Genomic DNA, 14120 nt, shown 5'->3' with positions numbered 1-14120 from the left:
CAAACACAACAAAACACACACATAACACACCACATGCAGTACATCACAAACCCATATACACTACAACACACACCCAAAAACAGTACAACAAACACACACACTTAAACATTGTGCAGATACAGAAACACACACAAACATTGCCAGGATAGGCACAGCACACTACACTACACACACATGTATACGTAGCGCACCTCACAAACTTACACATTCGGCAGATACACATAACACACCACTCACAGTACAACACACACCCACATTCACTACAACACACAGCCAAAAACAGTACAATACACAGATCACACACACTTAAACATTGCACAGATACACACGGCACACTACACACACACACATTTATACGTAGCACACCTTACGCACTTACACATAGGGCAGATAAACACAGCACACACACACATAACATGCCTCTAACAACACAACACACACCCACATTCACTACAACAAACAGCCAAAAATAGTACAATACACAGATCACACACACTTAAACATTGCACAGATACACACGGCACACACATTTATACGTAGCACACCTTACGCACTTACACATAGGGCAGATACACACAGCACACACACACACATAACATACCTCTAACAACACAACACACACCCACATTCACCATACACACCCAAAAAAACTGTACAACATACACAAAACACACACTTAAACATTGCACATATACACAAAGACACAACATACACATACTGTATATACATAGCACACCTCACACACTTACGCATTGGACAGATACATGCAACACACACAACCACATACACTACATCACACACACAAAAAAAAGTACAACACACAGAACACATAAAAAATTGACGTTTATTTAACAGTCTGTACCAGCAAATAAAAACTGTACCTAATGTACCGTTTTTTCTTTTTTCCGCATATCCGTCTCTCCAGTCCTCCAGCCTGTCACTGCGCTCCCCAGCCAGTTGCACTGAGAAATCTTTGTCCTGGCCAATGCACCCCTTGATCAATACAAAGTGGGTACACTGCACTCACCCTGTCAGTTGTATGTTAGGCACTGCTCTGCCTTGAGGGTGTCCCAGACTCTTTTGGCTCATAGATAATGTTTGGTCGATGGGCATGAGCGCTGCATGTATTCGTTTGAATGTTATGAGTGTAAGAATTTGAAGAATAATACTGAGATGAAGATTTGCCACGTTAAAGTGTACAATTTACTCAATAAATCGTGAAAAAATTATATGTACATAGAAGTACAACCAAGAAATAAAAGTAGGTTTAAAAAATAAATTCTAATTCAAACTGATAATTGTTTGGATGGGGTGGGTTGCCAAACAAATCTATAAGTGGAGGGGGGTATGGATATTGTGGGCATAATTGGTGTTTGGTACACCTACAGGGGGTCCCCAGTTGATGAGAAATTTTCACTACAGTGTCACCGTAGGGGGAAATCCAATTGGGGTTCAGGTGGTCTTTTAGGGACCCCTTTACAATCCTGTTGGTCTCTTCTCCTAAAGCCTATGGTCTCCCTCAGTGATTGACTATTATTAAGGGAGACCGTAGGCTCAAGGAGAAGAGACCTACGGGATTGTAAAGGGTTCCTAAAAGACCACCTGGACCCGAATTTGGAATCCCCTTATGGTGACACTGTGACCATGACACTGTAGTGAAAATCCCATCAAATGAGTAGCCCCTGTAGGTGTACCAAACACCAATTATGCCCACAATATCCATATCCCCCTCCACCTATAGATTTGTTTCACAACCCACCCCCATCCAAACAATTATGAGTTTGAATCAGAACTTATTTTTTAATCCGACTTTCATTTCTTGATTGTACTTCTATGTACACATATATCTTTTCATGATTTATTGAGTAAATTGTACACTTTAACATGGAAAATCTTTATCTCAGTCTTATTCTTCAACTTCTTACACTCCAAACCTTATCAATGCACCCATTGATGATAGCGATGGCTGGATCGGTGGATTGGCCCGGCGGGCGTAGGGAAGAATTTGGCCCATTGCACCCATTCCCAGTGGTGCATTGCAGTGTTGTGCAGGTAGCCTGCGTCGCATTGTGACGTCATGTGGCCAGGCCTGCGGACATGCTCCCACACTCAGGGGCTGCCCCACTGGTAGAGATGACCGGTGCATGTGCTTTACAGATCTCCAGACCTCAGAGACTGCTGCAGGCTGGATTGGTGAGGGGAGGGGGAGTGGCAGGGAGCGCTGAATTTTTTATTAATTATGGCGCGGTAAGTAACGCCCACCCCGGTCTCCACGCACTCAGCACCTGTATTTACACATCGTAGAAACTGTACCATTGAAAGTATAGAAATGGAGGTGTGGCCACATCCCTTTCTGATTTTGTACCGATTTCTGACCCTCAGATGTTGGAGGCTATGTCATAGGTGCTAAATCTCAGGAGTGGATGTAGAATTCATCAACTCAGGATCGTTGTGTTTCAAACAACACCACCACACCTGAATTCATTGCCGTCATTGAGTATCAATGCAAACACATTCTAACATTATGGTGAAATCTACAACAAATTACAATCTTAGGTCTTTGGCACAGCATACTGTAAGATTACATTTTTCAGCAATTTTGGAAATAAAAAAACCCCAAGGTTTTCCCGGGCAACGCCGGGCGGGTCAGCTAGTATTGAATATTTATGGTAGTTTTTTTTAAAAATATCATTTGCATCAGATAGTGCTTATCTTTGTTATATGTATTTTTTTATTGTTGTAAATAATAATTATATATATGTATAGATGAATTTTATTGGCTTCATACTCAATGCCAAGGGGTCTTCATGCTCATGTCCATGGGGGAGTTAAATGCTCATTGCCAAGGGGGAGTGAATTGCTCATTGCCAATGGGGAGTGAATTACTCTTGCCAAGGGAGGGGGAGGAACTGCTTGTTGCCAAGGGGGAGTGAAATTGCTCGTTTCCAAGGGGGAGTGAAATTGCTCGTTTCCAAGGGGGAGTGAAATTGCTCGTTTCCAAGGGGGAGTGAAATTGCTTGCTGCCAAGGGGGAGGGAATTGCCTGTTGCCAAGGGGGAGGGAATTGCTCATTGCCAAGATGGAGGGAATTGCTTGTTGCCAAGGGGAGGGTGAAATGTTGCCTTTCCTTGTAAGACCGCCAGCCGCACACAATTGAAGGCATAGAGAGCGGTGCGCTGCCCAGCTGTATAGTCAGAGCAGTCCCGCTGCTATTTTCAACTCTCCTGCTGGACCGCAAGCCAATAGGAGCTTGCGGTCCAGCAGCCAATCAGGAGCTACCAATGACAGGCAGAGCACAGCTCTCTCTGCTGGGTGTGCCCCACTATCATTGCTTTAAACTGTGTACAGCCGGAAGCTGTTTTACAAGGTATGGCTACTGAGTGAGGCGCCATTGTAATCAGGGCACTGACAGCAATGAAGAAGACGCTGTCATAGCCCTGATAACTCTGGCACCTTACTCAGCTGCATACAACGTGTAATGGATGGGCCGGCCCTGGCTGCATGGCAGGTACAGCATATTTCCACATGGGGATAATGTGAAAAATTCATACTAGGTTTTAGATCAGGGTTGGGCTAATTAGCAGCACCTGTAGCTTTCCAAGTGTTTCCAGGACAGGAGATCACGGTTAGTGATGGTGGAACAGCCGCCCAGGTGATAGGTCGGGGGTGTGGGCTACAGTAGGGACCACTGGAACATACTGAGGAGTTTGTACTATGCTGTGACACCTGTATGCTGCAATGCTGGAACCATCCTTTCCTGTGCTGTTTACCTGGTATGCTGCTTACCTGCTACAAAAAAAGACCAAGGGCCTTATTCTGGTTCACTCTTAGAGGCAAATTCCTTTTCAAATGGACAAAATATAGATAATACATGTGCAGAGAGTTAGATTTGGGTGAGCTATTTGGTTTCTGTGCAGGGAAAATACTGACTGCTTTATTTCTACACTGCAACATAGATCTCACTTTGAAGAAAAACCCCACCCAAATCTAATTCTCTCTGCACATGTTATATCTGCCCCGCCTGCAGTGCACATGGTTTTGTCCATTCGAGAAGGAATTTGCCTCTAAGAGTGAACCCGAATAAGGCCCCAAGACTTCATCTTATTCAGTTTCTGCTATTATACTTCAGGAGATTATTCAGTAACCCCTACTTCACCTATCACTTTATAATCTAGAAAGCAAGAGTGAAGATATCAACCAGCGGCGTAACTATAATTTGGGCGCCCCCCCCCCGCCGATAATAAAGCACGCCCCCCCTTCCACCACCCCAGCCACCCATGCCCCCCCATCCCCCGCATATTTACCTGTATTCGCTGCGCTGGTCCCGGCTCCCCTCCTGGCTTCATTCTGATGCTAAACACGGACCATCACAAAATGGCCGCCCCCATACAGCAGACAGTTTCATAGAACAGTTTGCTATATGGGGGCGGACATTTTATGATAGCCTGTCCAAATAGCATCAGAATGAAGCCAGGGGAGCCGGGACCACCGCAGTGAACATAGGTAAAGCTGCGGGGGATGGGGCATTATAATAGCACCGCAGCGGTGCTGTAGTTACGCCACTGATATCAACCCACCAATAAAAATGTCATCCAGCTTTAATATACAAGAGTGTATATTCTGTAATTAGTCTATGTTAAAACCAGTTATAGAACTAATGAAGAAAAAAAATTACTAGAGAAGACGCATACCTCCCAACTTCTATGTTGGGGAAATAGGGAGCGCCCGAAAAGGGGGCGGGACATATGCAAATGAGGGCGCGGCTTATGCTAATTAGCCGCGACCTCATTTTCATACGAGAATAGACGCTGGGGGTCTCCCAACTGCCACCCCCCGCAGCGGGACAATGCCTGTCGCGGGTGGGACAGCGGGATAGGACCCGAAAATCGGGACTGTCCCGCTGTAATCGTGACAGTTGGGAGGTATGGAAGACGCGCTGTATATGCACCCCACCTACAGAGAGGAAACAACCAATTAGGTAGCACAATTTTAATATCCAAAGTGTGTTTGTGTTAAAGCAATAATGCTAATAATGTCAGATTTTTATTATGTCCATTGATTAGCAGTTTTAGGGAATGTGAGGGATTTGTTGAATGTGTTTGGAGTTTAGGGTAGATTAGGGAAGTGGTAAATCCCCCCCCCCAAAATACTTGATAGTAAGAAACTGAGCAAATTGGGTTAGAAAAAAAAAGATTTAGAAAGTATATTTAATGTCTGCATCTTTAGAGTGTATTCAATGGTGGATGTTCTCAGTGAAATTTAGTATATTGGGTAGTAGCACGGATGGTGTTATGGTTAGCATTACTGCCACACAACACTGAGGCCATTGGTTCGATACCCACCCTGGGTCTAAAGGTGTGTACATACAGTGCGCTATGGTCGCTTAATATCTCTCATCGATATATTGCTCAGTGTACCATTGTCATCAGCGACCAGAGATTATGGCTGAAATTTGCAAGCTATTTTGTCTCATTCTATCTCTACTTCATTTTGACTAGAAATTGCTGGTCGCTGGTTCACAGTTTATTGTCCGCCAGCAACCAGCTATTTTTAGCCATAATCGCTGGAGCCCCGTACACACGGGGGAGATATATTGCTCAGCCATATATTGCTCAGTTTCTCCTTTTCACCAGTGACCGGCGATTAGAATGGGGCTGAAAACGGGAGCGCGCACCTGGCAATTTATCGCCGGGGGCCCGGGGCACACTCCCATCCCTGGCAATATGGTCGCCTGCGACCATATTTCCAGCGATTTCAGCCCCTATCGCCCCCGTGTGTACACAGCTATAGAGATTTATCTCCCGCAACACAAAAACAAACCGGCGAAACATATGGTTGACTATTTAGCCAGCTATAATGGCTTAAATCACCCCACAGCTTTACTGTGCAGAGTTTGTACGTTCTCCCCGTGCTTGCATGGGTTTCCTCGGGGTACTCCGGTTTCCACTCACAATCCCAAAATATCCTGTTGGGTTAATTGATTCCCAACAGAAATGAACCCTAGAATGTCTGTGTGTGCGTGTACATGTGGTAGGGAATATAGATTGTTAGCTCCACTGGGGCAGGGACTGTTGTAGATGTTCAAATATTCTCCGTATAACACTGCGGAATATGTGTGCGCTATATAAGAAACTGTTAAAGAAATAAATAAAATATAATCTAAAATAGGCATTAAATGTGCCCATACACGGTACAATGGTGCTGTGCGATGCGATGCGTGCTCCCGAGGGTATCCCATCGCACAGCACATCACATAAAGGGTGAAAAGTAATAGGGTGAGAGATTCAGAAAGTGAGAGATTTGGTAAGAAATCTCCAGTTCTTTAAAGCAGCAATCATTTACACTGCAAAACCAGTTTGATTTTTGGAACCAGGACCGGTCCAAGAGTCCGGAGCTGGTTTTATAAATAAGGGGGACCCCTACGCTTTTTGTCCCCCACATTTTAATGACTAAAAATCACACCATATCGCACTTTTTTGCCGCAAATTTGCATGTCGTTAAATATGTGAATTTGCTGCAAAAAATGCGATTTTAAAAAGTGCGATATGGTGTGATTTCAGAATTCCTATTAAATGCCCCCCATAATCTTTTACACGCACTGGCATTCACAGCGCTGCACTCCACTGCTCTGGTCAAGGCTCCACCGCCGCCGGCACTTAGGTCCCCGCTCCACAGCCGCTGGCCCTCTTATAGCACTCAATGTGGCATCGCATATGGCATGCGACATTGAGTGCTGGAAAAAAGCACACTGGGCACCACAAGATGCGATCGGATGCAAAGGGACATTGCATCCGATCGCATAAGTGTATGGGCACCATAAGGGACTGGGTATAGAAGGAAAATAAAAGCTATACCCGTACCATTGGTCTGTAAAGCAGTGTAAGCCTGTTAGTAAAGGAAGCAAAGTGTGGAGGCCTAGACAACCACTATATGACCTGCCTACTGTAAGTGTCCATTTGGGATGGGGTAGATACATAAAACTGACGCGTTTCCAGCCGCATGCTTTTTATCAGGGCTACTAATAATTGGTTCAGATGACTGGACTTACTCAGCATCCAAAGATGTAAAACTTCTGTTGCCACCGGTCTCTGGTGTTGCATCTTTTTTTGCTCTTTTACTTTTATTTATGGGGTGTGAGGGTAAAATTACGGGACAAATGCTAATTATGGGCCTCATTCTTGCAGCCTCCAAATACTCAGACAAGGAGAAGACATGCTGCGAGGATGGAATGCTGGATAACCCCATGGGTGACACCTGTGAGCGCCGCTCCCGTCACATACAGGATGGACAGAAGTGCATCGCTGCCTTCCTTGACTGCTGCCAGGAGATGGAGAAGCTGAAGGCATCTGAGAGGGAACTGAAAGATGATGATGAGCTAGCAAGAAGTAAGGAGACATACTACAGAGAAAAGCCCTGTACTGTAGCCTACATACATTGGGGGTTATTCTGCTTGATTCGCAAGGCTGCATACATTTGCAGCCTTGTGAGTCCCCTAGACACCGCCTGCAAGTCCATCTGCCCCCCCCCCCTCGCACGCTGTGTTGCCCGCGCGGTTGCAAATGGATGTTTTGGCAAAACATCCATTTGCAGCCTATGGGGAACACCCTCATTATTTGATGGTCCGTCAAAGATGTGGAAGGTGCACGCATATATAAGTGACTGTCAGGTCACAGGGCTATGCGTACACATTCAACAGGAACAGGGCAGGCAGCTGACATCCGGTGATGTCAGCAGCCCGCCCCCCAGCTCCCATGTCACAGGGCCGATCACCATGGGAACACCCAGCGTTTTCAAGGCAACCCCATGAAATGCTGGCCATTCCCATGGGCGTGACTACCTGCCGCCGCCCCCCGCCCGCAGTGTTGTGTGCGTGCGTCCGGTGAACATCGCCATATGCACATGCGTACAAATGCGCATGCGCACTTCAATAACGCCATTCCTGCCGGAACCAACCAGAATCCAGTATACATTAGAAACAAAACACATTATGGGCACACTCACAAAAGATATGAAGGTAGATGACAACATTTCATTTTCATTTTGAGAATGATTCCTATGTGGTTCCTTATCAATACCCCTTTCAGACGGCCAAAGCAACCTGGGTTATTGCCGTGTTAAACCAGGTTGAATTGTGGAGTGAAAGTTCCACAGACACATTTTCAGGGTTGAGCTACCCGGCATTTCAGCCCTGGTCTCAACCAGGGTTGAATACGGCTGTGACCCAGGTTGCTGTGCCGTGTGAACAGGTATCATGGGTTGATCGTTTACACTATGGAGGAGGCAGGGCAGCCGAGAGGGGGGGCAGGTACTAATTACCCTGGCTTGCTGGAGGGGCCCGGCAGAGGCCCTGGTCCGACCCCTCCCTTGTCCCTCCATCCCTCCTGGGCAGCAGCAGCAGCACACACACCTACAGCATGTGCTGTGCTGACAGCAGGCTCAGCATAAGTGTCTCACTGACAGCGTGAGCTCTCATGCTGAGCCTGTTGTCAGCACAGCACATGCTGTAGGTGTGTGTGCTGCTGCTGAGTTGAGTTTTCTTTCACCCCTCCTCTAAACATTTTGAGGGCATGGCCTAAGCGCGGGAGGTGGCCACACCTCCCACACTTAAGCACAGCCCCAAAATTTTACCAGGGTCCGGCATTCCTCTCGGTTGCCCAAGGAGGAGGCAGTGCTTGGAGACAGCGTTAGTTCCAAACAGTGCCTCCTAATCTGCTTCCGAGCGACTGCTGCTTAGCGAGCGGTCCTGAATCACCCCCTATTATGTGATATTTAATAAAACATATATATTTTAATTTCTTTATATTACAGATGTGCCAAAAATAATCACTTTTTTTGCTGGTTAAATTTCCAATTCGTCACCCAGTTTTGATTCTAATTGTAGTAGTTACACATAAACACATGTTTAAACACATATTACCCCCACCTCTCTATTTCCCTACACTTACCTAAATCTAACTGGCAGCTCATGCTGTCCTAAGACTCCTGACTCCCGTGTGGCTCTGCCCACTGGTGTCTGTGTAGCCCTGCCCCCTGATGTCCATGTAGCTCCACCCCCTTTAATGCCCTGATTGGTTGTGCTAACTGTCACAGGGGGTGGGAGTGAGCGTCATGCTGCCGCTGCTGCATGTCAGAGCAGTGTGTGACAGGCGCAGCAGACGGCAGCAGCAGCGGCTATCAGGGGGGATGCAGAACAGGGAGAGCGCCTCTCCATCTTGGCACCTCCCTGTACTGCATTCTCTGCTTAGTGGGTAGCACCGGCCCTGCCCGGAAGGAAGAACTAAGCTGGGACTCAGGGGTAGATTTATTAAGCTTGGTGAAGTGATAAACTGTCTGGTTTTTATCACCGGTCAATCAGCTCCTACCTGTCATATTTCAAATCAAGCCTGTAACTTCACAGGTAGGAGCTGATTGGCCAGTGATAAAAACCAGACAGTTTATCACTTCACCGAGCTTAATAAATCTACCCCTCAGATCCTAAATCTCCAAACTGCTCATCTCTACTTTATATGCAAATAAGTGAAAAGCTTCCCATACACTTACATTTATTCAGTTAACATTTAAAATCAAATGTAATATTCTAACCAGGTACAAACCAACATACACAAGGGACATTATTGGCAAAAAGAGAGAAAAAGTTTGTCTAAATGTGGCACACCTCAGAAACTTGACACTTATAAAATGTAACTTTTATTATAAAGAATATGTTTAAAACTGTGAAATATACACATAACATACAACACAAACAAGTAAAAAAGAGTGTGTGTTAAAAAAAGCACATGTGGGGACTCAGTGTGCACTATTGTATTCTCCTTAATAGATCTGGTTATTTGTCCAGCCTTATTATTGAAATATTCCTGGGGGGTATTGTACATGTAACTCCTAGAGCAAGTGACTTTCTAGGACAGATGAACCCCTCTGGGATAATACACTTGAATGACTAATTCAAAGATGCCAGTTGGCAACATAGTATTTTACACAAATTGTATTACTTCTGTGAACAAATGGTATGTTGTAACCTTGTATCATTTATGTTACTTCTAGCCTTTCGAATATTATTTGTTCAACAATATATAACACTGTAATGAATTGTGACAACTTACTATTTTACGTATAAGCCAAAAAAATCAGTTATTAGCTGTTTTGTTGGCCGGTTAAGCTTAAAGTGGCGCATGCAGTTTATTTGGCTTCACTTGCACCTGTATGTAATATTGGGGCCACTGTTTTGTTAAGCTATATGGTGCATTGTTTAATCACTGTTAACATGCAGATGCTGATATATATATATTTGTTGAGCCCAATTTGCATAATTAGCAGAACTAATCACAGTGATAAGGAAGCCTCGTCATAACGTAATAAGATCCTGCAATATTGTAGTCCCGTAAGAGGCGGTAGTCATATGGCTGGGTATGCCAACTAACTACCCCCCCCCCCCCCCTTTTTTGGGAGAGAGGATGTTTTGCTGGAGATTGCACGCGGTGTACGTAGTGACCGTTACCCTATAAATGGGTTACTGCTGGAATTCATTAGTAAAAGTATATATGCAGGATCTACTGGAGACCTATATACAGTGTTAATTGTAGGACTAATAAACATAATGTCATAAATCGTGAACACTACTGCCCGTAGAACAGTGTCGGCGGTGTGGCCAACTCGCCCTCCACTATTGGCGGCAGATGCGATGTGCTGCTGCGGGATTGGTGCTACCATTTGCCGTATATACGGTGAGTACGGTGCCCGCTACAGCGCTCGGATACAACAATTAGAAATGCATTACAGTCCTTAAAAGGACTAATATTCAGAAGGCTGACACAATAGTGATCTATATACGGAGAGGCACACGGAGCCGACCACACGCCTTTGTGGGGCCGACGCGCGTTTCGCACAGCTGGCTTTCTCAGGGTGTGTAGGATTATTAACAGAGAACAGGTTATAGCCTATTCATTAGGAAGACAAAAAATCAATCATACAGTTTGGGAAGACTTCTCTAAGTCAATAGAACACGAACACAGGCAAAATTAACACAACATTTTGTATTTATATCAGGTGATGAAGACAGTGATTACATTGAAGATTCTGACATTCAATCCAGGTCCGAATTTCCGGAAAGTTGGCTCTGGAAGGTGGAGACAATGAATGAGGAACCAGATGCTGATGGGTAATTATCCTGTTCTCTTACCAATGAGTTATCTTCACATGTTGTAATTTAACACATGCAGATAGTAATTGGGTTCCTTGTGTGAGATTTAATAGGATGAGAGATTCTTAAAGTTAGAGATTTGGTAAGAATCTCCAGTTTTTTTAAAGCGGCAAACATTTATACTGCAAAACCAGTTTGAATTTGCAGTGTAAATGATTGCCGCTTTAAAAGACTGGAGATTCTTACCAAATCTCTAACTTTCTGAATCTCTCATCCTATTAAATCTCACCCCTTATGTTTTTAAAGAGACACTACTTAAATATTATGCTGTGTACACAAGTTGAGATTCCCTTGCTATTCGACTTAAGATTCGAGTGCTATGCAATCTTTGCTATCTCTTTACTATTTACATACAATTCATACAATCTACATTGGATTTGCACTATATAGTCATTGCTGCCCTGTCTATCTGGGTTTCTGGGGCAGCACAGATGGTGTAATGGTTAGCATTACCGCCTCACAGCACTAAGGTAATGGGTTTGATTCCCACCATGGCCCTAACTGTGCAGAGTTTGTATTTTCTCCCCGTGCTTGCATGGGTTTACTCCGGGTTCTCCGGTTTCCTCCCACAATCCAAAAATATACTGGTAGGTTAATTGGCTTCCAACAAAATTAACCCTAGAATGTCTGTGTGTGCGTGTATATGTGATAGGGAATATAGATTGTAAACTCCACTGGGGCAGGTACTGATGTGAATGTTCAAATATTCTCTGTAAAGGCCTGAGGAATATGTATGCGCTATATAAGAGACTGCTAATAAATAAATAAAAAATACATTTGTGATTCCACGGGAGTGCGCATCGGGATCGCAAGGTAAAAAACCTGTGCGATCTGCATGCGATCCCGATGAGATTTTAACTATATACTGTAGTCCAGGCATGTCCAACCTATGGCCCTCCTGCTGTTGTGAAGCTACACATCCCAGCATGCCTTGCCACAGTTTTAGCATTCCCTAATAGCAAAAATGTGGCAAGGCATAATGGGACTAGTAGTTTCACAACAGCTGGAAGGCCATAGTTTGGACATGCCTGATAGAGTCAAAATGTCATGCTTATTGTACCCGTGTGTACACACCATTAATCTCTTGGTTGGCATAATTGCATCAGATGTGAGCCCACCAGGCTGGGCTTTTTCTGACACGGTCGCATCTGATATGACAGCCAGAAATCCCACTGTGTGGCTAACAAAAGAGAATCTTCCTGCAGCTACTGCTATCCGATTGCTTCCTGGCTCCCTCCCTAATGCCTAACATACTGCTGATTGGGCAGCTTGCAGAACTCCCAGCCTGTAGCTGTAGAGTTAGAAGTCACTGGGGAGATGAAAAACAAAGAACAGTCCCTTAGCTTCAGTGTGGCCATCGGAACGCTGCAGAGAAGAGCAGAGGCTGGGAAAATGTAGAGGCACAATTATTTTCTGTTTATATGATTAAAAAAAATATTTTTTTATATTAATACTTATAAAATCGTGTTATATTTCCTTTTAATTATATATATTTTTAACCTGATTTAATCATAAGAATGAATTAAATAGGGGCAGTCAAATTCTAGGACCAAGTACCCCCCTATAACATTGAAATGGGATTCAAGATTATTCCATAAAATAAAAAATAAAAATATATATAATGTAAATCAATCAAAGGAGAGGTATGATAGCCTCCCAGGACAGGCTGGGCTAGTACACCCTTGAGTATAAATCCAAAGGAGGCAATTTAATGAAACATTGCACAATGATCCATACACTTATCAATATGTGTCAGAAGCTGAAGACAGCAGCATAATTTCAAGTCCACATAACTGCCCTGACAGGCCATTTCGGTAGTCCTCTACCTTTTTCAAAGGGATCCTTTGAAAAAGGTAGAGGACTACCGAAACGGGCAGCCAAAAGAAGAAAGCACGTCAGATGGAATTTTCAAAAAACGTATATATTGTGCAAGAAAATGCTTTTGTTGTTTACACTGTTTGATTGCCCTGACAAAGGGGCGTGCCAGCCCCGAAACGTTGGCATTTTCTTAGACAATATAAATTTTTTTTGAAAATTCCCTCTGACGTGCTCTCTTCTTTTGGATGGATGATTATTTACTGTAAAGCACCGGGGACATTCTTGTGGATGAGGAGAGTGCGGGTCCGCATATCGCATCTATATATATATATCTATATGTGCCCAATGGATGAAGATGCGGCAACATATGCCCCTTTCAGACCGCACTTTTAAAACGGTAAATTGCCGTTTTTTTACCGTTTTAAAACGGTAATGTGTGCGGTCTGAAAGGTCCAGTCCCACTTAACCGGTTAGAAAATGCCGTTTTTTCTAACCGGTTAAAATGCAGGGTCCTACCCGTTTCTGAACCGGTATTTTAGCGCAAAAATCGGCTCAGAAACGGTATTTAGGACCCAGCCAATGAGCTGGGTCCTAAATTCAGCACAGTGAATACTTAATGAGCGCTCATTAAGTATTCACAGCACTGGAGCCCCCCCAGCGCGTGTCGACACCCCCCGCGCGTGTGTCGACGCCCCCCGCGCGTGTCGACGCCCCCCGCGTGTCGACCCCCCCGCGCGTGTCGGCGCCCCCCCCGTGTCGACTTACCCCGTGCCGGTATCTCCGTTGTGGTTCCCGGCACTGCAGCTCAGTATGCTCGGAAAGCACTTATGAAAAAAGTGTCTTTCAGAAAATGGCTGCCCCCCATACGGAAGACAGTTTTTTTAAACAGGGTTTCCTATGGGGCAGCCATTTTCTGGAAGACACTTTTTTCATAAGTGCTTTCCGAGCATACTGAGCTGCAGTCCACAACGGAGGTACCGGCACGGGGTAAGTCGACACGGGGGGGGGGGCGCCGACACGCGGGGTGGGGTGGGGGGGGCGTCGACACGCGCGGGGGGCGTCGACATGCGCGGGGGCGTCGACATGCGCGGGGGGCGTCGACATGC

At 45.0% G+C, this 14120-nt stretch overlaps 1 protein-coding gene across 1 annotated transcript in view; it reads left to right on the top strand.

Annotated features, from left to right (window-relative positions):
- LOC146073329 (A.superbus venom factor 1-like) overlaps positions 1–14120 on the top strand; it is a 95188-nt gene that overhangs the window by 25941 nt on the left and 55127 nt on the right. The window contains exons 16-17 of the mRNA XM_083180506.1: positions 7184–7384; positions 11043–11154. Of these exons, the coding sequence (XP_083036632.1) occupies positions 7184–7384; positions 11043–11154 (313 nt within the window). The remainder of the gene's footprint in view (positions 1–7183; positions 7385–11042; positions 11155–14120) is intronic.

The sequence above is a fragment of the Crinia signifera genome, chromosome 4, assembly GCF_055691185.1.
Source record: "Crinia signifera chromosome 4, ASM5569118v1, whole genome shotgun sequence".
Classification (NCBI taxonomy): domain Eukaryota; kingdom Metazoa; phylum Chordata; class Amphibia; order Anura; family Myobatrachidae; genus Crinia; species Crinia signifera.
This window is presented reverse-complemented; position numbering and strand designations above follow the sequence as displayed.